The following is a 24,470-nucleotide window of genomic DNA, read 5'->3' on the forward strand; positions in this document are numbered from 1 at the left end:
ACCGCACATTCCCATGGGATGATCCCATCACCCCCCTCTGATAAAACTTCCTTGTGTTTTCTGTGGCTGCATCTCACTTTGTAGTGAGGTACTGCTGGAGAATATTTGCCATGTGAGCATCCAGGAGTTGGACTTGATCCCTGTGGACTCCTCCAGCTCAGGATATTGATATTGTGATTTCTTCTCTAATTGCACCCTGAAAACCGAGGACTTGCCTGTCCTGGTACAGGAATAGAGCTCTTCCTTCTGGAGACCATAGTGATCCTGCCCTCCCAGACAGTGTGGAGCTGGTGACAGATTCCAAGGATAGGAGAAAAATGGGGGGAAGGTGCTGTGCCTGCTGTGTGCACCATGGCAGTGTTCTGGTTTAGCCTCTCCCTCAGGCACACAGGGTCCATGTAGCTCTACACTGAGGAGCTTAGGAAGCCCAAGGAGATCAGGGAGGGTTCAGTCCCAAACCCCTGACTGCAGGTAGAGGTTCCTGTATCCAGGTCATCACAGGTAGCACAAGGATGTGCAGAGGGGCCATCCCCATCTCTGCAGGTGGGGAAGAAAGATGGGTCTAGGTTGATATCTGGCCTGGATATGTTGGGTTAATGTCCCAAAGATAGGAGAACAGATAGCATTTGTGAGATGAGAGGATGTGAGGGAAGCCAGGATGTCTCCTGCACGCAGGCAAGCACACGAGCATCACCCTCTGCTCTGTTGCAGTGAACTTCCCCCTCCCTGGAGTCTGTTGCTCCCTTTGAAGGAGGGAGGTGGCTCCTTCATCAGGTTTTCAAATACAAAAACGTGAAAACCGTTAAACTCACCTCAGGAAACAAACTGCAAAAGCAGAAAGTTAAAAAAAAAAAAAAACCCTTGGTTCCTGGTGATGCTGAGATCATGGGTGGGGGAGGAAGAGATTTTGAAAAAAAATATTTAAAAAAGGAACAACACCCCTGAGTGGTGAAAGGAACAACATCCAAGGAGCTGCAGGAAAACAGGGCATGAATGCAGCCAGTCAGGAGTGTTGCTCAGCTGATGTTCACAAGAAGGTTTCAGCTTGCTCTGTTAGAGACCTCAGCAAACCTTCGAGACAGAGAGAGCATTTAGAAATGCCCCTGAGGTTTTCCGTTACTCTGCAGCAGCCTTGGTAAACATGCCAATAAATGCTGGAGAGACAGGAAAAAACCTTCCAGAGGAACAGACCCGAGTTTTCAGCTGCTCAGTCCTTCGCATCCACGGCTGCTGGTGATCGGCACTGGGGAGAAAGAGGCAGAGTTCAGCTTCTGCTGAATATTGAGTGGTGCTGCAGGTATTGCTGGGAAAAACAGCTTGGAGGAGGCTGAAAGTTACTTCTGGAGCCATCTGAGGGAATGTCCTGGTTGGAGACAGAAAGTTAATGGGACTCCTGTCGTGGGGCGCTTGTGAGTATGGAAACCTCTCTGCTCTCCTGTGTGGAGTAAAGGGGAGAAACTACCTGTGTTGATCCAATTTCTGGTGGCCCTGAGGGACAGGTACCCTCTTATTCCCTCCTGCTGCTTGTTTTAATGCTGCTCCTCAGCTCACGGTGAGGGGGGTGACGTTCAGCCCCGGCACTGGTTGTGTTTTCTCCTGGAAGAAACAACCAAGTTGGGTGGCTCTGGAGTTGTTTGTAACTCCAGACTTCTTCTTCTCTTGGCTCAACTGTGTGTAAACCCCACAGGGTAGAAGAGAGCCACCAGCATCCAAACAAGTGAAAAAGACAAGTTGTTCTGCTGGGGGAGTCTCAGCTGACTCTATTAAATTAACAACGGGGAGGGCAGGTCTCAGCTCGGAGATTAATGGCTGCTGGCCAGCAATTCAGAGCTGTTGGAAAGGCACAAAAGCACCTGAGGACGGAGGTGTGTAATTAATGACTCTTTAGACAGCTGGAAATGATGTGTGTTTATCTAATGGGACACACTTTGCTGCTTTCTTGCTTTCCTGGAAGTGGCTGTTAAAAGCTGTGACGCACGTTCGCTCCCAGGGGGCTGGTCTGGCCTCCTGGGCGTCGCTCTGAGACCCAAACATGCCTCTGATCAGGTGTTTGGGGATGACTTTCACTCCAGACCCACCTTGCTGCTCCACAGGTGAGGCTGTGGGTTGTTCTGAGAGCCATGAGCAGCAACAGCAGTGTCCAGAATGTCGTGGTGTGTAACTGGGAGCCACTGGGAACAACCCATCTCTGCCTTCCCCTCGCTGAGCTCCTGCCTGACCAGCGTGGCAGCAGCCAGAAGCCCTTCACCCATTTGGCAGCTGCCCTGCTGCCTCACAGGGAGCTTTCTTCATGGAAAGGGTGCTCAGGCGTTGGAAGGGGCTGCCCAGGCAGGTGGTGGAGTCCCCATCCCTGGAGGTGTCCAAGGAACAACTGGACGTGGCACTCAGTGCTCTGGGCTGGGGGACAAGGTGGGGATCAAGCACAGGTTGAACTTGATCTTAGAGGGTTTTTCCAACCTAAACGTTCTGAGCTGCTGCCAGTTGAGCAACTGGCTTTGTACTGGGGAGGAGGGTGAAGTTTGATAGAAATGACACTGCTCATCATTCCGTGTGTTCCTCGCTCTCCTGTGTATTCACATCAATATCTGTTCTGCACCTCCTTGCCAGCCCTGATGTCAGTCCCCCTGAACTCAAAACCTGGCAATGAGTCACCCCAGAAAGAAGCTGGTGCTGATGTGCTTTTTGGAGCAGAGAGGCAGAAACACACAGAAATATTTTGCTGATTTTGAGTCTTCATGGCTGCAAGAAGAAATCAGGGTGGTGAGGGGCAGAGACATTAACTTCAGGTCACTTATAGCCAAGCTGTGATGTGTCTGCACGACCCTTGGTGAAGTCCCAGCTGGTCTTAGCTTGTTTCATATCTCATGAAGCTCATGAGCTTTCAAAAGCACTGATGTCCTTGGAGTTGGTGCAGTTTAGATACAGCTGTGGTGGCATCTGGAGCCCTGGCTCAGCTGGATGTGTGTTCCTGCAGGAATCCCTGCTGCCTGGGGGCTTTTGCCATTTAATCCCCACGTTCTGCTCACAGTCAATCTTGATTTATGAATTTCGTGCCTCTTCTCTGTTAAGTTTGTCCATGGAACAGCTCCATGGCACCCTGGGCTCAAACAGGGTCTGTGGGGGCTGCTCTGGCAGGCAGTGGTGCTCTTGGTGGTGGTGGGAAGCTGGGGAATGGTTGGGTTTGGTGAGTTTGCTGTTGCAGGAACCACACAAAGCTCCGTGGTTTCCGTTCTCAGGGCTCAGCATGGGGGTGGGTTTCCACTCACATGCATTCACTCCCTCTCCCCCAGGATTTCCCCTGAAGCCTGGAAGTTGTCATGGGACCTTGAACAGAGAGCTTTGGCTTCTGCTCTGCATGGTGTTGCTGGTGTGGGATGTCACGTGGGAATCAGCTAAACTGAGCCTTTGGAAAAGATCAGGGAAGAGGAGCAGGAGGGTGGAAAGGCAGGAGCTTTCCCAGGTGTGGTGGAGGCATCCCAGGGCCATTTTGTAAAGAAAGGGCAGCTGGAAGCAGATTGGAGGGAGTCTGTGGAGGCAAAGAGGTCTGGAAATCAGGAGTCAGAGCTGAACTGTGTTTCACCCACTCTGTTGTTGTTGGAATACTATGTTAAAATGAATTTCATGAAATCTCAAATAAATATGAATGCTGCCAAATTTTGATTTCTCTGTCAGGTTCAAGGCAAGGTTTTGCTCCCCTTAAAGTTGGGCCTATGATAGTTAGAAAATATTTGCTCCTTCACTTAATTTTCCAGCTGTTGCGTCTGTAGAGAAAAACTCAAAGTTGAGTCCCAGAAACATTCTTTGAGTTAAAAACATGAAGATAAAGCAGCAAATCCGCAGATGTATTATTAAACTATATTTTTGTTATGATTTTTCTCAATGCCAGTCCCATGACTTTTGTGGTTTAGAGCAGGGTTTGTAACTCCTGAATTCCAGAGACCCCATTTGAGATCAGGGTCGTGGTGTGATCGGGGTACTGGGTCAGCGGTGAAGGCCTCACACAGCCCGAGCTTGTGCTGACTGTACTGGGATAGTGCTTTGAAAAAAGACCCAAAACAATAAAGAAACCCTCCCCATACTTGAATCTCAAGGCCAGCACAGCTGCAACATCCCATCCCTTTGACTTTGCAGTGAACCAGAGCAGAGGATCTGCCGTGGTTTGAGTTTTCTGTGTGACGTTGGTGCCGTGGGTGAGTGACACCCCCCTGATGTGAGAGTGCATTGTTTTGCAGGAGCCAGGCCAAAGAGACTCCAAAGGAACAGCATGGACAGCTTAGACCTCCTCAAGTTCCCTTCTGAAAAGGTAAGCAAAGATGTCTGGCCTCAAAGATTAAGTGTCAGTAGGAATCTGTACACAGATTCCGACTGGTTTGTTGACTGGCTTCATTTGCAGGGAAATATGCAATTAGCAGATATCACTGGAGTCAATGGGATTAACCAAAGAGGGTTTCTAGAGAGCTTGGAGGAGAGGAACAGCTGGTCTAACTAAAAAGGCACTTAACACTCAAAGCTGAAAAGCCACTTCTGTGCCTTTTTGAAAAAGCAACCCTTTATTGGAAGGATAATCGTGAGCAGTTTAGCCCCTGCGGGGGCTGGTGGCAGATCCTGGTGCGTTGTCACCCCAGTGGAGTGACAGAGAGGGCAGATGCAGGAGCTGGAGCTTTGCAGGAGGGTTCTGTTCCAGGGGCTCCAAGGATTGCCTCTGCTCCACTTCGCTGCTGGGAATGTCAGATCCGAGCAGATCAGCGTTTTCTCCGTGTCCCCAGGGCAAGAGCTGTTTCTGCAGCCAGCTGGGAGGCACTGAGCCTTTCCAGCTACAGGGATCATTTAAGTCTCTCAGAAAATCCTGCTCAGGATGCTCTCTCTGCCCAGCAGCAGGCACTGGTGCTGCTGTGGGGCTCAGTCATGCCTGTTCCCAGAGGAGGTGGCCAGGCAGGCAGCCACGCTCTGCCTTTTTGGAATGTCTTTGGCACAAATAATTTACATTCATCCAGTGCTTTCCAGGCACAGCTCTCCTGAGCGTCCCAGAGAGAATTTCCCCTTTACAGAACTGTCACAGAGAGGAAAAGCTCATCCAAGCTGCAGGTGGGTGTAAATGGTCAATGGGAAACAACCTCAGGCTTGAGAAACCATTGGGGAGCCTGAACATCCCCGTAAGCGCTGGGAACGCCAGACAAAAGCTCCTCCCTGAACTGACTGTCTTTGGGAAATAAATTCCATGTGCCCTGATGTGTTTTTATCAATTCTCTCAACTGCCCCTTGGCCATTTTGGCCCCTGCTCTCACCAGTGTGACTCCATCCCTGGGGTGTCGATGGCAGGGACAGCGATGTCCGATGGCAGGGGACATTGGATCGTGTGTCCTCATCGAGCAGCACAGCCCAGAGGGCTGCCTGGGGGGCTTTGCTGGTGTGTGACTTGCTGCTGATGCTGTTAATGCTGTTGGTTTCCCACTCTTTGCTGTGAAAGCTGAACGTCATTCAATAGCTCAGGCAGGGTTATGGATTTCAGGGGTTTCATGGGGAGGATGGAGTAAGCAGGAGCTGTGGAGTCAGACATGAGTACTCCTGTTCCCCCTGCAGTGGTCCTGTGGGGGGTGTGTGAGTTCACCTTTACTTGAGACTGTTTTGGATGCAGTTCCCCTTCCTCTCTACTGCTGTGCTCATGGGGAAAGGGGATTACAGCCATGGGAGAGGCTTGTTTGCTTTGAACTCGCTGTGGTGGGAGTGATAAGATTGTAAGGTACAAACCAGTGAACTGTGATCTCTGCAGCATCCCCTCAGTATTGTCTCAGCTTCTGCCCACCAGCTCTGCCAGAGGCAGCCTTCAAAGTCAGCAGGTCAGGAGCTCCTGTCCAGTGCCTCTGTACAGAGTCATGTGTTAGGGCAGTGTGTGTCTGCCAGGGAATACCCACCTTGGTTCTGAGGGCCCCAGCAGATTGCAGGAATCCTCCTTTCTGCTCATCCTGCTTTTTCCATCCTGTGCCCTTTTCCTTGGTTTGAGCTTCTCTGGCTTTAGTAGCTCCCAGCCTTTGGTTCTTGTTTATTCCTCTCTGTACCAGACTAAAATCTCTTTATCACCTGCTGGGTTTCACCCTGAAGGTGCTTACGTGCCATAATTGAGTCATCTCTTCTGGCTGTCATGCACCAAGCAGTCTGATGGCTCCAACTAAAGCATTGTGAGGCAGTTTCTAGTTCTGAAATATATTCTTGTGGCTGCTTTTCAAGCTGTGGACACTGGCCTGACTGCACTGTCCCATTAATAGCATCCAGGGAAATGAATTTCTCCTTACTTGTTCTCACTATTCCTGTCTGGAGTCTCTGCCACCTCCATTTCCCCACACATTACCTGGGGGTGATAATCCTGTATTTATGTCTGTGGGAGCACTGAGCACAAGCATTTAAGGGAGCAGAGAGGGCAGGAGTGAGACTCCTCATGGCCCTTCTGCTGTACTTACATTACCCTGCTGTCCCCTCATCCTTCTGGTGGTGTGAGGGTTGGCAAAGAGCTGGATGAGACTCCAACCATCCATGTTCATCTGCCTTTTAGGGCCCTTACCCAGTGGATTCTTTCTTGCTGTAGACAGTGGGAGACTGAGGCAGGCAATGCTCTGTCTGTGCTGGGAGCCAAATCCTAGAGGTGGAAAATGCTGTGGAGCATCCTTCCCTGGGGCCTGGTCAGATTATCCATGGCTCAGCATGGGCTGCTGCAGGGCTGGGCACTGGGAACGAGTGGAGATACAGCCAGTGGAGGGACTTGTGCCAAGAGTTTGGTATCCTGGGCAGGATGAGCTTGCCACTCTGTTTAAAGGAGGTTTTTAGGAGTGCAGTTGGCAGGAGTCACTCTTCTGTTTCTGCACCTGTCATCCATCATTCCCTGTGCCCATAAATAAACCAGCCCTGCTCCTACCTGCATACCTGGGGGTTTTAAGAGGATGCTGCCTCTCCTTGTGGAGGAGTTGACTCCTGTGTGTTGTTTGGGTGATGCTTCCTCTCCACTCATTAAAATCACGCACTGCAGGGACAGACCAAGTGTCCTGGTTCAGCCCTGCAGGTGGTGAGTGGCACTCCCACCCTCCAAACTCCACAGTCACTTCGTGCTCCCGTGTCTCCTCTTCTATTGGATACATGCCAGCAGATCTCCATGTAAACCTGAGACAGACAAGTGGTGCAATGGCTGTTTCTTGCTTTCCCAAGGACCAGAATGGGGACAGCCACCATGTGGGAGACCTGAAGATCTCGGGGAAAGAGTTCCTGTCGTTACCTGCGAGGACGAGGAAATACCGGGAACACCAATCCAGTTTGGAGAGGAAGTCCCAGGGACCGAGTGCATCACCCTTGGATGCTGGGGAAGTCCGAGTCCAGGTGTCACAGTCGGTAGGAAGATGATTTTTATACATTTTTTATTATTTATTTGGGAGTTTCTTAGAGAGAATGTTCTTCATTTCTGACATGGTGCAGGGGTGGCCTTTTGGCTGGGAAACAGAGTTCGTGTGTAGCTCTGCTGTTGGCAATTTGGGAAACTTGGGCAAATCATTTTGCCTCTTTGAGCCTCAGAATTACTGACCATTTAACAGAGCAGTGGCACCAACCTCCATCACAAACTGGTTTACGAGAGACTGGTGTTCAGCTGTGATATTTGGAACCTTCTCTCGAGGGACAGGAGTTTGGACTTTGAGCTTTCCTGGGACTGTCAGGATGTGATGCCTCGAATTCCAGGAAAACACAACAGTTTGGACCCCTTGCTTTGTTGAGCTTGATTTATCAGCCTCCTGGGGCTCATGGGGAGTGGGCTTGTTGCCTTCAAGACACAGAGCCCTTCTCAGGTCTTTGATGAGCAGCCAAAAGTGCTGGTTGCCTTTGCCAAATGTGGAGCCGTAGGTGTTGTTCCCCCTCATCTCCTGCTCACACTGGTGGTCAGTGTGCAGAGTGGTCTGTTAGAACTGATCAGTCATTAGGCAGAGATTATAGAAATCATTGTCCAGGAGCTTCTCTTTGGAAGCAGTGTAGGAGGAGCACATTTCCTCAGGGGCAGGAGCTGCCCCAGTGTCAGGGATTTGCAGGTCACTGACCTGTTGGGGAGCTCTGATTCAATCTGTGCTTGTCTCCCCAGATGAGGATGGGGATCCATGTCCTGAAAAGCTCTCCAGGTGCCTTTTTGATGTCTTCAGCCTGACAACTGAGCTGTTTGTGGGCCGTTACCTTCCGGTTGTATTGATGTTTGTTGTGACACAGAACAAACACAAATACTGGGGAGGTTTCCTGCAGCTGTGTTGGTTTTGTTCTGGGTCCTGGAGACAGAGATCACACCCACAACCATGACATGCTTCTGAGTCGTGGGAGGGGGCTTGGAGATATCTGAACTCTGTGATCTCAAGTGAGGAGCCCCAAGTCCTCAGCTTGTTGCCAGGAGATACGGAGAGTAACAGGGAAGATCAATGATCTCATGGTGCTTGGAAGTATTTAGGCTTTTGCTTTATACTGAGTCTGTAACACACTATCACAGCCCTGATTATGCAGTCATTCCAGATGGAATAAATCCAAGCCAGGAAAGATAGGCCTATTTTTTTCTTGGCATTTAAGAAAAGTGAAATTAAATATTTTCATGCTGGGTCTGAGCTGCAGAGCTTGGGATGAAGCCTGGCTGTGGAGTGGGGATGCTTGGAAGTGTTTCTAGCTCTGAGTCCTTTGTTCCTGGTATGTGGATCGTGGGGAGAACATATCCTGCTCTACCTGTGTGCATGGGTGTGTGTACACATCCCTTTTTACCACAGACATTCCTGATTTTCAGTTTTTTGGCCACTGGAGACAGGATCTTTACACTAACTGGGTTTTTTTTTAGACTTCCGTGAGCTCATTCTTCATTCCCAACAGCGCTCGTGGAAATGGTCTGATAGGAAAAGCATTTCCTACTGCTCACCGGTGCAAACATGATCATTGAGAAGGAAAACAAAGCTCATCTGAGCCAGAAAGGAGACAGCAGCATGGGGGCACACAAGGCAATACAAAGGCAGAAAAAAATCCCCACTTCTGCCAGAAATAGCCTTGTATTTTTAACTCAGACATTGAGCCAGAGACCAAACAAAAGCCACGCTCCATCAAGAGCCAGGGAAAAGCTTTCCTTAGGAGTGTAGCTGTGGATCCTTAGACTGTGTCTAAAAGTGGCCCTGTGGGACCTTGCCAACCACTGGTGACCTCTTGGCAGTGCCTGTGGGGTTTGGTGAGTGGCAGTGACAGGGCATCTCTGTGGGACCTTCTGGGGGAGACAGTGGGGTCACTACAGGGGAATTTTGTTGTGTGGGGTGTTCCCAGCCTGGCTCTGTCATGTTTAAAGTCAGTGTTGTCTTGCCAAAAGCAAAGCAACCCCTTGCCTTGTGTCCTGCTGTTGTCCCCTCTGTGGAGGGGTGCTGGTTCTGGGTGGGTTTTTTGAAAAGCTGCACTTCCCATCCGTGGGAACTTTTAATAAATCAAACATAGCAGACCCCTCCCAGATGGGAGAGAAGCTTTTCCAGGTTGGGGAGTTCAGACAAGAATCCCCCCGATTCCTCACTTTGTGAATGCTCAGAGCAAAAATTCTCTTTAATCCATCAGTAAAGAGCAAGTCCTTAATTCAAGGTGAGCTCTGATGGTTGATCTAAGGTGCTTTCATGGGGTGCCACAATCCCTGCTGTCCCACCAGCTCAGGCTGCACATGTGGTCCTGTGTGCTGCTCTCCCACAGTCCATCTGCAGAGGGGAACCCAGGCTGTGTGCAGGGATTCCCAGGAAAAAAACCTCATCCCAGGACTCCCAGGTGGAGTGATGCAATCTCTGGATAAGTCCTGCTGTCAGCACAGCCACTGACCTCCTTCCCAAGGGGCTTGTGCAGCAGGCAGGTCTCGGGATGGGGAGCTCCTGGGAGAGCAGTGCCTGAGTCAGAGATCCTGGATTTGCCACCCATCTGCTGCCTCGTGTTTCCCTCCCCTTCCCCCTCCCTGTGCTGGGGTAGCAGCTCCTTGTGCTGCCTCCCTGCCAGCCCCGGGGAGGCTACAGGGGCGTGATGGTGGCTGCCAAGTTGTTTGAGCTTTGGATGGCAGGAGCTGTGGTGGTTGTTATTAGCATTGGTGATGATGCTGCTAATTACTGAGCTGCTGGGAAACTCCCCGTGGGAGGGGGCGGGACAGGGGAGGGCAGGCAGGGAAAAGTGCAGGGAGGCGAAGTGAGCCGAGGGATGGAGAGGAACCTGTCCCTCCTGGCAGCTCTGTCGGGCCCCAAGAGAGGGGCTCAGCCTGCTGGCAAAGCCGTGGGGATGCTGGGATGGATAGGAGAAGCCATGGCCCAGGTGCTGCGTAAGGTAGGAGAGCGTGGCAGTCCCTCCCTGTGCCCCAGACCTTCTGCCACTGCTGTGCTGGTGCTGCACGTGGTGCTCACACAGGAGGGTCCTGCGGCTGGTGGGGCAGAGAGGGGCTTCCCTACCCCTCCCATGGCTCAAGAAGGGGGGAGATTTCCCCACTGGGAAGGACCAGCACTGCCTGGGTCTGGGGACGGGCACGGGCAGGGTCCTGTGGTCAGGTGTGGAGCTCCCACGGGAACACTCAGGGCTGTGAGTGCCTGGTTCTCCACAGTGGTGGGTTTGGTCTGGGAGAAGCTGGTGAGGGTGAGACATGTTTGGTCACATTTTTGCTCTGTTGCAGCAGAGCCCTGAGCAGAAGGAGCTGCCTTAGAGCTCGGTCCCTGTGTCTGCAGTTGTGGACAGACAGATCCAAGTCCCTCTGAATCCCTCCCTGGGACTCGTGCAGTGCACACCTTCTGAGTTTCCTCTTTAAAAATGAACATCAAAGCAGAGGTTTTGTACTACACGAAGCTTGCAGACATCAAAGGCTCACTCATGAATTTAACCCCCCTGCTCCGCTGTGGAGAAGGTCATAATGCTCCTGCTTGGTAAGAGATGTGTTTTAGGGGGTTATTAGAAGGTAACTAGGAGGTTACTAGAAGGATGGGAGTTTTCTAACACTTCAAAAATATCAGAGATTGTGTCCCTCACCCTCCTCTCTGAGAGAGCAACTGCTATGGAAGAAGGAGAGGATCCACAGAAGAAAGGGGCTGTGTATTCCATAAAAGACTGCCCGGAGACGGGCTGGGGACCTGCCTCAGTTCTGAGCCTGGTGTTTAAGGTCAGCACTGAACTAAAGTCTTTGAGGTCTTGGGGCTGTGCACGTGCCAGAGCTGCACTTTAGTGGGTCAAGGTCCAACAGCTGGAGCAAAAACCATGGAGAGAGGTGAGGATCAAACCCACTCCTCCCCCCTCCTTGGGGATCTGTGCTCTAGAAATGGTCCAGTTCCTCTGGACTCTCCCCTTCCCAGGGAGTGCACCAACTCGAGGGAACTTTCCAAACCTGTCCCCCACCCTGTCCTCAGCAGAGACCATTTATAGTCAAGAGAAAGAGGAGCTGTGTTTGATTGCAGTGACGACTTGCAGAGATGGATTGCTGATGTATTTAGACACTGAACAATTTTGAAGCTGCATCACCAGACATTCCCTAGGACTAATGTTTTTATAAGGCCTTTTCTATGATTACAGTGAGAAGCAACCATAAAAGAAGGGAAAGTTTTGTAGATCATACGTCCCCACCCAAAAGGCAGGTTGCCAGAGCTCTTTTAATGGTTTTCTGTCTCGTGATTTACTGGGGGGTTGTTGGGTTGCAGGATGCTCGTGGTTGACCCTCTGCCTGGCCTGCAGGTGTGAGGGTTCAGTGCTGGGCTCAGTGGCTGTGGCAGGGAGGTCCTGCCTGTCCCTGCTGAACCACGTGTTCAGGCAGTGCTCAGGTGTGAGGTGTCCCCATCCATCCCCTGTGACTTCCCTGGGCACTGTGGAATGGGCTGGATGGATGCTGGGGTGGAAGGATGCATCAGCCTCGGGGGGCTTCTGGCCCCAGAGCATCATTTCTCTGGTTGTCTTGTTTGAGAAGTTAAACTGTTGCTTCCTCAAGTCCCTCAGGAGATGGGACATGGGGTTTGTACCAGGCAGCCTTTGCTGCTCTGTGGTGTTTGTGCATCTTCCCTCTCTTTTAACATCAGGTTGGTCGCTGCTTCATCTCACTGATGTGTGAACTCCCTCAACTCGAGGGCAGTGCAAAGCACACCCTCCTTTGTCCCACAGCCTTGATGTTTGTTTAACTGCAGGGGTATAATTATGCCATTAGTGTTGGTCAGACTTTCTGGTGTAAACGTGCTCCCAGAGCAAGGGGAGTGGAGAGGAAGGGAGAAAGCAGAGCCAGGGAGAGAGGGAAAGCAGCTGCTGCTAAATTTAAGCCTGTTCCTATGACACCTGGAGGCTGCTGTGGTGGTGTCAGTCCTGTTGGAAGTGAGCAGGTAAACACTGAGCTTGTTCTTGGCGTGTTTTATCTTCCTGTTCAGCTTGTGGGACCTTCCAAGGTGCTCCAGGCAGATGCAGACCCAGGAGGGAGGCTGTGCTATTTCCTAGCTGGAGGCAGCATGCTGCACTAGAAAACCTTCTGGAGAGCTCGAGCCTGACAGGTACTGGGAGGCTCTTCCAGGGATTTGGGCTGTCTGGAGAAGCAGCCAAGGATCTGGTTGTCTCCGGAGAGTCATCTGAAATTGTCTGACCTGCCTTTCCTTGAGCCTCTTTGTTAAGCTGTAGGGCCCTTCTTGAGCTGCTGTGCCCTGACTCGGGTGGGCTGGTTGCACAGATGCTGCCTGAGCCAACAGAGGTGTAAAAAACACTCTCCCAAATCCAGAGAGGCAGCAGAGCCGAAGCTCTCAGGAGTTTTGCCGGGCAGAGCCCTGATGTGCTTTCCTCACTGGGACTCTGGTGCTGGCATGGGAGGCAGGGAAATAAATGTGGGGACAGAAAACCTCTGCAAAGTGACTGCATGGAGAAGGTGGGGGGAGGCAGCTGCGTTTTCTGCCTCTGCTGCATTTGCTGCCTCAGAAGCAAATTATCAGTTTCTTCCTTAAATATTAACAGCTGCCAGGTAATGAATTCCCCCTCTCTGTTTTATAATGGCACTAAAATTGGGATTTGCCTTGGTTTTCTCTGTAATTATCCAATGAGCCTGTGTGAGTGAGAGGGAGGCAGGGCAGAGCTGGGCTCTGCTGCAGGAGTGTCCTGCCCGGGGGACTGAGCTCAGGCACGACCCTTCCCGAGGGCAGCTCCAGGGCTGGGGCTGCACCAGCTGCTGCCTGAGGCTTAGGGCTTGATAGTCCTTCTTCAAGTCCCTTTTTCTTGTGCAGAGGTGGTTTGGGAGGGAGACTAACATGCACAGTTACAGTCAAAGCCAGAATTACCTGCCAGGCTCCTCAGATTGAGTAGAAATGAGACCTTGTCACCACTTAGGATGCAGGAAACTTCCATGTGCTCCCTGGGACAGGGCTGATGGTGGCAGGGCACGTGGCGTGGGCTGCAGGGATCAGTATCCTTCCTTCTTGATGAGGTGCTTCGGTATTTAAAGTCCCAGAGATAAAGATGAATTCCTTATCTCCGGATTTGGGATATTCTTGTTGCTTGCACACCCTCCTTCTGCGTTTCCCCACTCCTCCTGTCCCTTGTTTTCCCTCCTCCCAGACTGAGGTCAGGCTGTGAATCAAAGCCATGCTGTGTGGAAGGGAGATAGGAGGCAGGATTTAGACAAGCCTGTGCATCAACCACACACAGAGAGAAGAACACACTGGCTGTGCCATGTGCTGGGTGGTGGCCAAGCCCTTGGCTCTGCAGAGGTTACACCAAGGACCCCCAAAGTCCTTGGATGCTTCTCAGATCCCTTGGGATGAGGATCAGGGGAATGTAGAAAAGCACATATTCCATCCATAACTGATCAGAGCTAGAAAACTGTAAGAATGAGCCACTTACCACAGGAATCTGCTCTAGGGAGGAGATAAAACCCGAGCTGGTTGTCCAAGGACCCCCAGCAGACCTTTGTTGGGGGTTATGACTGATTGTCTGCCACTTGCTGGTCCAGTGGTCTGGGCTGGAGGTGACTCACCAAGCTACCAAAATCCATTTTTCTTGCCTTGACTCATTGAAAACTGAGTTTTCAGTTATTGGCACTTTAAAGCCGTAATTGAGGTCTGCTCTCCTCCTTGCACAACCTTTTCTCCCGGCAAACTGTCAGCCATCAAGTGGAATGAGACAGTAAAAGAGATGTTACGCTCACCATTTCCTAGAAACTGTCACTTTAAAGAGAACAGCACTAAAAAAAAAGGGATGAATTGAAGCCAGACCCAGAGCAATAAAGCTCCAAGAGTTTGATTTCTCTCAAAACCTGGAACGTTTCATTCATTTCTCAGGTCTCTGCTGTACCTGGGGCACTTTGTGTGTTCACAGTTCCGGCCTCTGGCATTTATTAAACTGCACATGCCAGAAGAGCTTAAAGAAAAATCATAGTCCAGGTTCTCTTTGGATGTAAATCCCTGGAGCTGGGATGACACCAGATGACACAGAGGCCTCTGGTGACTGGGGGTTGTGTTTGCTTTTCTTCCATGGCTGTCCCTGAGCTTGGAGCTCTCACGATAAAACCCGCCGTGGCAGCAGGAAGGTTCCCTCTGCCCCTGTCTCAGTGTGAAGGCAGCTCGGGGTCTGTCGGGGTTAGAGGTGCAGGCAGGCAATTCCCAGCTGGACAGGGGGTGTCCCTGTTTTTGGCAGTGGCTGCTGGGCAGGGAACAGCCTGTGTCAGGGTTAATGTGGCCATCACAAACCTCTGCTCACACCTCACCTTCAGCCTGTGTCCACGTTCCCATTAGCAGTGCTATTTTTAAGCCTCTCAAGGCAATTAACACCAATTAATCTAAAAAAGCCTAAATAATGTTTTTTCAGAGCCCCTGGCTCTTTCCTGTTCCTGCAGCCCCAGCCCTGGCAGAGCTGAGCCCAGGGAAGGGCTCTGTGTGCAGGGACTGCTGGGGAAGCTTCCTGGGGAGATGTGCAATTAGAGCAGAGCCCCAATCCATCCCCTAGATCCAACTTTTCCAACCTGGATCGTGCTACCTGTGCTCACAGGGAGAGTTCCAGTTCCCTGCAGTGCTTATTGTGCTGGAGGAGAGGGGGAACCACCTTCTGCAATGGTGCAGCCCTGACCTGAGAGCCAGCAGAGTGGGAGCACTGAATGTGCCTGGGGGCAGGAGGTGCAGCTCCTGAGGGATGTGCAGGAAAGTCCCAGGAGGACTTTTCTGCTTGTATCTAAAGCCATTTGCATCCCAATATTCTCTGGGCACTGTCATGTGGAGCAAACCCCAAACAGGGTGTAGTTTCATCCTGCCCTTTACAGCAGCAGGTACCAGATGCTTTTGGCCGATAGGAGAAGCTGCTCCTGCCTTTGCATGTGATTTTTGTCTTACCTGTTTAAACTCTTCTGAGCAGGGCTGTGTCTGACCATCCCTGCGATGGCAAACCCACAGGTACCAGCCCCAGGAACCCTCCCTGCCCCAGCAGGGCCAGGATTTCATGTTCTGTGGGGTGCCTTGCACAACAAAGCCTTGATCTCGAACGCGGCCTTCAGGCATTACCGGAGTGTGAGTAAATAATAATTAAGATCTGGGCGTTTGCTGCAGCGAGGGGTGTTTATGTGCAGGCTGGATGTGTTATGGGTGCTGATGTAGATGGGTGTGCACAGATCCACCACCAGCTTCACCATCACCACCACCCCTGGTGAAGGTGCTGCATCTGTTCAGCTCCTTCTTAAAACATCGCTGCGCTGAGAGCAAGTAGGTGTCTAAATAAAAGTCTGCTTCAGGAAAGCAGCACAATTCTGGCAATCCAGAGACAAGTAGGCCTTTTTGCAGAGCGTTTTCAAAGCAAATTGCCAGGAGCTTCCAATTTGAGATGCAGGGAGAGCAGTGGCTGGGGGGAGGAGGGCACCTCTGCTGCTGGAGCATTGGATCATCTCCATCTCCAAAGAGAAACGTGCCCTTTGCTGGCAGTGACCTCACCTGCCTCCCCATCACCTCCTGCTGCTCCACAGGGCTGGGACTGGGGGGTGCTGGTCTGGTGGATAGAGTAGGTGACTGGGAGTTGAGCTCCATATATTAACCTTGGCCTCTGTGCTAATTAATCAAGAATATGGGTTACATCCTTTAAAGCAACGGAGTTATTTCAGTTTAGCAAATTACTGCTGCTCAGCTGAGACTCCACGGCCAAGCGTGGTCCTATTTCCATCCCCTTCCAACTGCAAAGTAAATCACTGCAACTGCTTGTAGTTAAAACACTGTTTTTCTGCTTGGGTGTGTGTTGGTGTGCACAGCCAGGTACCATAGCCCTGGGTGAGGGGGAGCATCAGATATACTCCAAAAACTTACTGCTTGTTGGCAAACTCTTATAACCTGAGTTGTTTTAAGCAAGTAGTTCAGGTTCACTCCCAGTTTTGGTGTTTAAGGGATGCTTCAGGTTTTTGCTGGGCCAGATTGACCTCTGTATCCCTCATCATCTTCCACAGACTGGAGAGAGTGACCTGGAGTTATGGTGCTTCTGCCTTGTCTCCTGAGTTAGTAAAACAAGCTTCAGGTGCTAAATCCAGCCTAGTGTGTTTCTATTAAATGGTGACAGGGAAACCCAACCTGGTGTGGTAAATGCTGTCAAAACCCATGTGGAAAAGTCATTACATTAACTAGAGAGACTGTTTGAATGCACATATTGCCTCCCAAAGAGAAACCAGAAGTAATTTCCATGCCATGGGCACACTGGTCTCATTAGTGAGGGCTGGGCTGACCTGTGGTTCCAGGGCAGGTTATTGTGTAGCTGAGGAAAAAAGGGTAAATCCAATATTAATGTGGTTGTTGCACAGAATGGCCAAATCTGGTCACAGTGGCAGGAGCTTGCAGACAGTTGGATCAGCACTGTGAGCAGCAGAGGTGTCAGTAACACTTCAGCCAGACACCCACGAGGCACAACAGGCTCCCTCCCAAAAGGAGATCAGAAATTACATTGTCACCTGCTGTTGAGCCACAGGCGTGGATTGAAGCCCTGTGTGGCAGCAGGGCCTGGTCCCAACAGGTCAGCACTTACTGTGTTACGGAAGGAGGGAGCGTGGGTGAGTTATTTTGATTTTGTTTGGAACAATAAAACCCAAGTTATTTGAAATCTTAACAACAGAACCAGCTTTTAGCACCGGCGTTTATAGGGATGAGTGGGCGAGTTGTTTAAAGGGAAAAAAAAAAAATCTTTGAAAATGGTCCAAGTGAGGGTGATAATTTCATGCTACAAGGGAAGCGTGTGCACATCCTGGGTTTGGGCAGGGTGTGTATGGTCTGTGCCAGGGGCTGGGGCAGGGCACACGTGTGCCCAGGGCACAGTCCCTGGCTCAGAGCTGGGACCTGACAGTGCAGGGGGTGTCTCTGCAGATCACAGACATCTCACTCACTCCCCTTTCCTGCATCCTCAACCCAGAGGGGAAATGTCATTTCCTCTTGTTGTTCCAAGCACCGACCTCGTGTGTGTGTGGGCTCTGCCCCTGGGTTGTTACCCATCTTCTGCAGGAGTCCTGGTCTCGGGTCCCACACAGTTTCCATCTTTCTAATTACTGTGTGACTCCTGGAGATAAATGTACTGGTGTGGAAAAGCATGGGCAGTTCCCCAAAGCTGCATTTGTTAAGGCTAAAGAAATCTACTACTTTGGCAGTGAAACGTGAGAATGAAGTGTAAGAGGACAGCGTAGACAGAGAGCTGGGAGTGCCACAAATGGACTCTGTCCCCATTTTGCCCCTTTGGAAAGCTGGTTCTCCTCCCAGTGCCTCATTTCACTGCCAGAAATCCCCATTTCACAAATGTGAGGTAAGAACAGCTCTTCGGCTGCTGCGTGGCATTTCCATCTTTCCCTGTTTAAAACCCTGTTGCAATTAGAAATTTCCCTCTGTTGAACGGTGGTACATTTAAATCGGGAGGTGCTTATGGCTGAGCAGCTCCAGCTCTTGCAATAAGACCAAAAAAAAAATCGCACATCTAATAATATGAGGAGCAGGAGGACTATCGGGAGCTAAAAATGGTCCTTCAGTATTTTGGTGCTTTAAATCCAGGCGATAATATTGTGTCTGTGTGTGCACAGAGCATTTGCTGCCGCGGTGCCTGTGCCTGTGGAGCCGAGTGTGTTTGCAGATGTAGTTTAGGAGAATCGATCCCAATCTATTTTTAAGGTAAAGTGAGTGTGGCGGGTGGGAGGTGAGGAGGTGGAAGGAAAGCTAAATATTCACGTAGCTCCACTGTGTGTTTAAGAGCATCATCTTAATAACACGAGGAGGATCGTGGCAGCGAGGTGAGGGAGAGAGGAGCCTTCTCTGGAGCCCACCCCCCTCCCCTCCGTGCCAGGGCACCGGAGTGGCTCTGGGAGGAGCAGGGCTGTCGCTTTAAGCCTCATCTCGCACCCAGCGGGTCACTGGAGCTGGCGACGTTCTTCACATGGCTCCGCGCTCCGCATAAATCCGCGCTCCCGGAGCGGGGCTGGGAGAGCTCCCGGAGCATCGCTGCCGCTGCCCTGCCAGGGGAGGTCGTTCCTGCCCGTGGACATGTGAAAGCTGGAGCCTGGGGAAGAGCTGGCTGCTGAGGTCAGTGAGGAAAACTCGGGTTTTGTTTGTGTTTCCTTCTTTCTGTGAAATGAGAGGCTGGGTCGGGAGGAGGAGGAGGAGGTAGATATAGAGACACAGAGGAGAGATTCACTCAGGCCGGGATGTGCCTGTGTATGCTCGGGGGTTTTAAAGTTTTCAGGTAGCTTCAGCGTGAACTTTTTATTATTAATATTTTTGCAACTTTATTACTGATATTTTGGCAACTTTATGGGCTGCAGGCAGTGCTCAGGCTCTCGGGGCGTGCTGTGTCTCACAGCAGAGAGTGCTGAGGGTGGGTGGTGATCCCTGAGCCCGGGGAGGGGGACACGGAGTGTCTGCCACCAGCCCTACCCTCAGGGGGAGCGTGGCAGCGGCGCCGAGGGATTGGCATGGAAAGGGAAGTGGTGTCCTCAGCAAAGACCAGGCGAGTTTTCCAGCTCTGCTGATTCTGGAGATGACTGGCTCGTCAAGGAGTGGAGGCTCCAGCCGAGGTGCTGCTGGCCAGGCACTGGGAGAGCCCCTGAGAGATGGTGCTCCAGGCGTTTCAGCTCCCGGGGAAACAGGCTGTGGCTTTCGGGCAGGGATTTCCTTCCACTCCTCTCCTCCAGCCCCCATTTGCTGTTCGGGAGCTCTCTGCAAACCTCCCCCTCGCTGCCCTTCACCAGGTGAGGTGGGGAGGTTCAGAGCCTGATGGTTTGGGGTTGTGCAAGCCCCCACAGTGGGGTCTCCAGGGTGAGGTGTTGGGGTGATACAGGATAAAGAAAAGCCACGTGCAGGGGACTGACAGGCAGCGGGGCAGCCTTGGAGAAGGTGCCCTGGCACTGGGGGTCACCAGCACCACCAGCCCCGCTCCTGCCTGGGGGTTTTGAGGTCGGCTGCCTTGGAAAGAGCAGAGATGAGGAGTGATGGTGCATCTGGTTCACAGAGGGAGAGACAGATAAGGCATGGCACAGAGACATGGATGTGTGGGAATGAATATCTGCCAGGCCCTGGGCACATAATGCTGCCAGAACAAGGGGCACGGTTTTCCAAGGATTGTCCACCGGGGAGAGCTTGGCCCTGGGGACCGACAGTCGCTGGATCCTGCCCCAGCTCTGCCACTGCATCTCTGCAGGACGAGGGCAGGTCACATCTCCAGGTTGTCTCCTCCCTGAAATAAGGTGGAATTGTGGTGGACACATAAATGCCAAGGCAGAGTTCTGAGGGGGTGGCAGTGAAAACAGCTGCGTTACCCCTGAACCCGCTGCCGTCCTCGCTCATCCCTGACCCGGCCACTGACCAGATGCCTTCGAGCAGCAGCTCCTGAGGTGGATCCATTGTGCCAGATCCACTGGGATCTGTTGGCTGCTGGGCAGCAGGTCCTGCCTGCAGGTCCCCTCGGAGGGCTGGGCAGAGCAGCCCTTGAGCCTGACGGCTCCTTCCCGCATCGGGGCAGGTCTGCAAGAAGCTGAGCCGGGAGGACAGGAGGGGAACCAAAGGCAGGTCAGTGCCCTGGGGACACCAGCTGTGGGAGGAGAAGCTGATCTGACTGAGGGACAATGTTTGGCCCTTTGGGTGGCTCATGAGAGCGTCAGCGGTTTGGTTTGGTGGGAGAAGCTCCTTTTGAAGGGGATGTTTCCCCCATGGAATCACTGGTGGATGTGCCATGGGTTGGCCAGCACAGAAAGATCTGATGGTGTTTGAACAGCCTGGGAGTGATTCAGATAGACTTTGGTGGGGCTGAGCAGCAAATGTGGGAAGAGCTGCATCCCAAGCTACTGTGGGGGCAGCAGGAAGCTCTGGGAGAAGCCGCCACCTCCGGAGCATTGGGTTGAGGGTACCTGTGACAGCAGGTGTTGGTGCCCCCCATACCCTGGGAGGGTGTGGGCTGCTGAGGGGCCAAAGAGAGACTGGGGACAGGGTGCTGATCCCAGGATGTGGCTTGGGAATGGGAATGTGTCAGAGAAAGGCTCTCACGGGTGGGCAGCGGCTCCAAGGATGGGAGCCCTGCAAGGCATCTGTGGGCTGTGACTTCAGGTGTTGGGAGCTGGGAAGGGGTTTAGTTCCTGCAACTAGGTCTTCTGCTTTTGTTTAATGGCTTTCCTGACTCCAAGTGAAAATAGCTGAGGGGGTTTAGGCACAGGAGTTGGTTTGACTTTTTTGGCTTTCCTGGGATCGCTTCAGCCTTGGCTTCACCTGCACATCCAGAGTGTCTGGACTGAGGCATTTCCCCAAGAGATTCTTCTCCGTGTCCTGCACGTCTCGGGCAGAGCTGGGCAGCCCAGGACCTTATTTGGTGTGAGTGAGAGTTTATCAGAGAGGAAACAGGGTGGGTTTGTGCTCCTCCACAGGGCAGTGACCTGCAGGGACTCCCAAGCCCTCCTGGAGAGCCGGTGGTCCCGTCCTGCAGGGAGAGGGGGGAGTGGCAGCAGGATCTGCTCCTCGCTGCCTCTCCAACACCTCAGCTGTGGTTTGAACATCCTGAATCCACCCAGGCAGGTTAAACAGCCTGTTCATCCACCAGCGAGGGTATGCAAAAGCCTGGATGCCTTCCAGGAGAGAGAGTGTGTCAGGAGGGAGAGTCCTGCTCCCAGGCTGTCCCAAGCCAGGTTGCTCAGCTCCGTGATGAGCTGGCAGTGTCCAGGTGGGAATACCACTCTCAGAAAATGGGAACAAAGCTCTGACCCCCATGAATGGGACCTCCACCTGCCTGGGATGGAGCTGTCACTGTCTTCCCGAGGTCAGGGAGAAGAGACTTCACACTTGTCCTTGTCCCCTCATGGGGAGAGGTGTGTGTGTACCGAGGGTGAGTGTGTTTGCAGCCAGATCTGCCCCGGGGTGAGCTCTGCTGTTCCAGAAGCCCCTGGGCTGTGGGTGCCAGCAAAAACCCCAGGACCCTCTGCCCCGTGCAGACAGGGTTGGTTTTAATTTTGTGACAGCATCTGGCTGACCACAGGAAGGCGACAGTTGGCAGAATTTAGGCAGTTGCAGTGCTGGAAGCAGAGGATGTCCCAACCAGGGACACGAGCTATGGGGTGAGTCTTGGGGCTGGAAACCAAAGGTGGTGCCCAGGAAGCATTTAGGGATCTGGGCCCGTGGTGCCTGGTGTGTATGTCTGTCCTATGGCTGTTGCTCAGCCCTGTGTGGGGATGCCCTGGATGTGCCAAGCCCCGGGCGAGCACAGATGGTGAGCCCTGGGGTGTGATCACACTTCCATCTGCCCTCGCAGCTCCTGCCTCGGGGCTTGGAGCAGGCTGGGAGGGAAGGAGCCAAGCACTCCCTGCCTTGTCACATTTGGGCATTTTAATTAGAGAGGTGCAGGCCTGGGGCAGGGGTTGACTGGGGCAGTGCTGGAGGGAACCTGGTGTCCTCAGGTGCTGCCCTGAGGCTCCCAATGTCCCGTCCTGGCTGGCACAACACGTGTGAGCCCCAGTCATGGCCCAGGGGCACCGACCTCCTGCCCCTCGGGTGCCACCATACCAGGAGGTACCTGGGCACACAGCCAGCCCCATCCCACACTTCCATACACTGGCTGTTCTTCCTGCTGATTCAGAGCATCCTTTCCTCTCCCAGCCACGCTGTGAGCAGGGATCCCGACACCCCAAATCGCAGGGTCTCTGGCAGGACATGCCCCAGGGCAATCTGGTCTCTGTTGGGGGAAGCCCTGAGCTGGGGGCTCTGCACACACTGTCAGGCTGCTCCTGCAAGGGGGAACTTGTCCCGTGGATCCAGGCTCTGATTTACTCCGTGTGGTTGTGGGGAAGCTGGAGGGAGGCTCGGTGTGAATGAGCCGCTTCCTCCTCTAGCCTGAAATTTGGGTCATACAGCCCAACACAGCAGAGCTGTGAGAGATGTAGTTCACCCTCGGTTCAAGCTTTGATTTCCAAGGTGCAACTGTTGGTGGTTCAGAGGATGGATCCATGAACAGATCGGCACGTGGAGGGAGGTGAGAGGGGTTTTTCCCCTCCCCAATCAGCTCCCACATTGCTAATGTTCCTCTCTGGCCCGCTGCTAATTTTGACGCTGCCCTAAATAGAAGCTGAGAGCATCTCATCTGCTTCGCTTGGCATACAGGAAAATTGTTTTCCTTCATTTACCGAATCCAACTTGTGGCTTTAACCCTGTCAGCACAAGTCTCTTCCCGTTGCAGAGCTCCCATGAAGGGCTTTGCCTGCCCCTGCCCCAGGGAAGAGCTCTGCTGGGAATGGCACTGTGTGTGGTGGGATTGGGAAGGCTCCCAGGCTGCCCAGAGTGACCACAAGCAGAGCTGAGAGAGGGACTTTGCTTCGTCAGCAGCCAAGGGGATCCCTTCTCCGCTGGAAAGTCTGGCACTCGGGGCTGGCTCTCCCTGTGCCCTCACCATCTCTGGCACGATGTGCTGCCCCCCAGGAGGGATCCAATGCTCCTGCCCAGACTCTGTGCTGGAAAATAGCAGACAGACCCAGTTGTAGGAGGTTTTGGTTGGTTTCTGTTGTGGTATTTTTTCCAGCAACTGGTGGGACCAGCTCGGCACTCAGGGACTGTCCCCGAGCCTGGCAGATGCCCCTCTTATCGCTGGTTAATTTTATCTCCCATTCCAAGGGACTCCTTGGAAAGGTCTGTTGTTCCTGCTGCTCTAGGCTTGCTCTCAGGGCACGCAGCCCCTCTCTGTGCTGGAACTGGCTGTTGGACTGGTGGCCTCCAACACAAGCCCTCCTGCAGCACGACTTAAATATATCCCTGCCCAGTGCAAGGTGCTCATTTGGGGCTCTTGTGTAAGCACTGCTGTCCTGAAAAACTGTAATTTAGTGGCATTTTCAGCTGGGTGACTGTTACAAGTGCTGTGCTGAGGACATGGGGGCACCGAAGGGAAGCGTTGGGGTCTGAGGGGCAGTGTGGAAGGGTTGGATTTAGCTGGTGGAAGAGCAAACCCTGAGCTCGGGCTGAGCCTCAGCTGGGCACTCAGCAGCACTTCAGCCAAGGTGGCTGCACAGTTCCCCTTCATCCCTCTCTGAGCCCAGCCCTTTCCAGCCCAGGAGCTCCCCACAGAGCAGTGCCTGGGGAATGCTGTCCCCTTTTGTCCCCTCTTTCCCCTTCAGCCCCCAGTTTGCTCTGGGTGCTCGAGGCACTGCAGTGACAGCGACTGCTCAGCGTGAGGCTCGTCCGCGTGCTGGTGGGAGCCAGGCTCTGCTTTGGGCTGTGGAAGTGCCTGGAGCCTCTGGGATCAGAGGGACCAAGGAGCAGTGACCCCAAAAGGCTCCCAGCTGGGGGGCTTGGCAAGCCAAGGGCACAGCCAGGACCCAGGCTCTGAACAGACCAGGAGAGGCCACGACCATTCCTGATCCGCACCAGACGGAGCGATTGGAGCCGATCGGGGTGTTCTGACTGTCCACTCTCTTTCCAGAAAATCAACCGGACCCCTTCGGATGAGGAATGCTTCTTTGACCTGTTGAGCAAGTTCCAGAGCAACCGGATGGATGATCAGCGCTGCCCGCTGGAGGAGTGCCCGTCGGAGGCTGTGGAGGGAGCTGCCACCCCGGTGCCTGCCCTGGGAGAGCGGATATGTGAGCACCAGAGCGTTTCTGAGGCACTGTTTCTGTGGGAGTGCCGCTGCTCCCGCAGCCTGGCCAGCTGTTGTGGTTTACTGTGGATCCCGTGATGTTTTCCCTAAGCCTCAGCTCTCTGAACTTAGCAGTTCCTTGGCAATCTCCCTCATTATTTAAGGAAGGAAGAGACATTCTTATGTTAATGGTTGCTGAGGGAAAGGCTTGGAGAATGTGAGCTAAGGCTTGGGGAGTAAACTAGGAAGAGAGATGGAAAATGCACTTGGATTCCTCCAGTGTGGATCTTTAGGTCTTGGCTTTGGAATGGTGAGGTTGGCATGGGGACTTCTGCCACTTCCATGAGGAAGATGATGATGGTCACGGCTGAGGGAGCCTTGTAAGAACCTGGGGCGTGCAGGGGCTGGGTCAGGCTTTCTCAGGCAAGTTA

General features: G+C 52.7%; 1 protein-coding gene across 8 annotated transcripts in view; it reads left to right on the forward strand.

The window, feature by feature from the left end:
* GPSM1 (G protein signaling modulator 1) overlaps positions 1-24,470 on the forward strand; it is a 109,573-nt gene that overhangs the window by 81,025 nt on the left and 4,078 nt on the right. For 6 of the 8 annotated variants that reach the window (XM_051807646.1, XM_051807645.1, XM_051807651.1 and 3 more), the window contains 3 exons: positions 4,233-4,303; positions 7,195-7,374; positions 23,884-24,043. In XM_051807646.1, the coding sequence (XP_051663606.1) occupies positions 4,233-4,303; positions 7,195-7,374; positions 23,884-24,043 (411 nt within the window). Of the gene's footprint in view, positions 1-1,355; positions 1,410-4,232; positions 4,304-7,194; positions 7,375-16,967; positions 17,015-18,192; positions 18,522-23,883; positions 24,044-24,470 lie in introns of those variants that run through there. The other 2 variants (XM_051807648.1, XM_051807650.1) reach the window with 2 other exon arrangements.

Source organism: Manacus candei, unplaced genomic scaffold (genome assembly GCF_025592945.1).
Source record: "Manacus candei isolate 608988 ecotype Guabito, Panama unplaced genomic scaffold, ASM2559294v1 h1tg000071l, whole genome shotgun sequence".
Taxonomy (NCBI): domain Eukaryota; kingdom Metazoa; phylum Chordata; class Aves; order Passeriformes; family Pipridae; genus Manacus; species Manacus candei.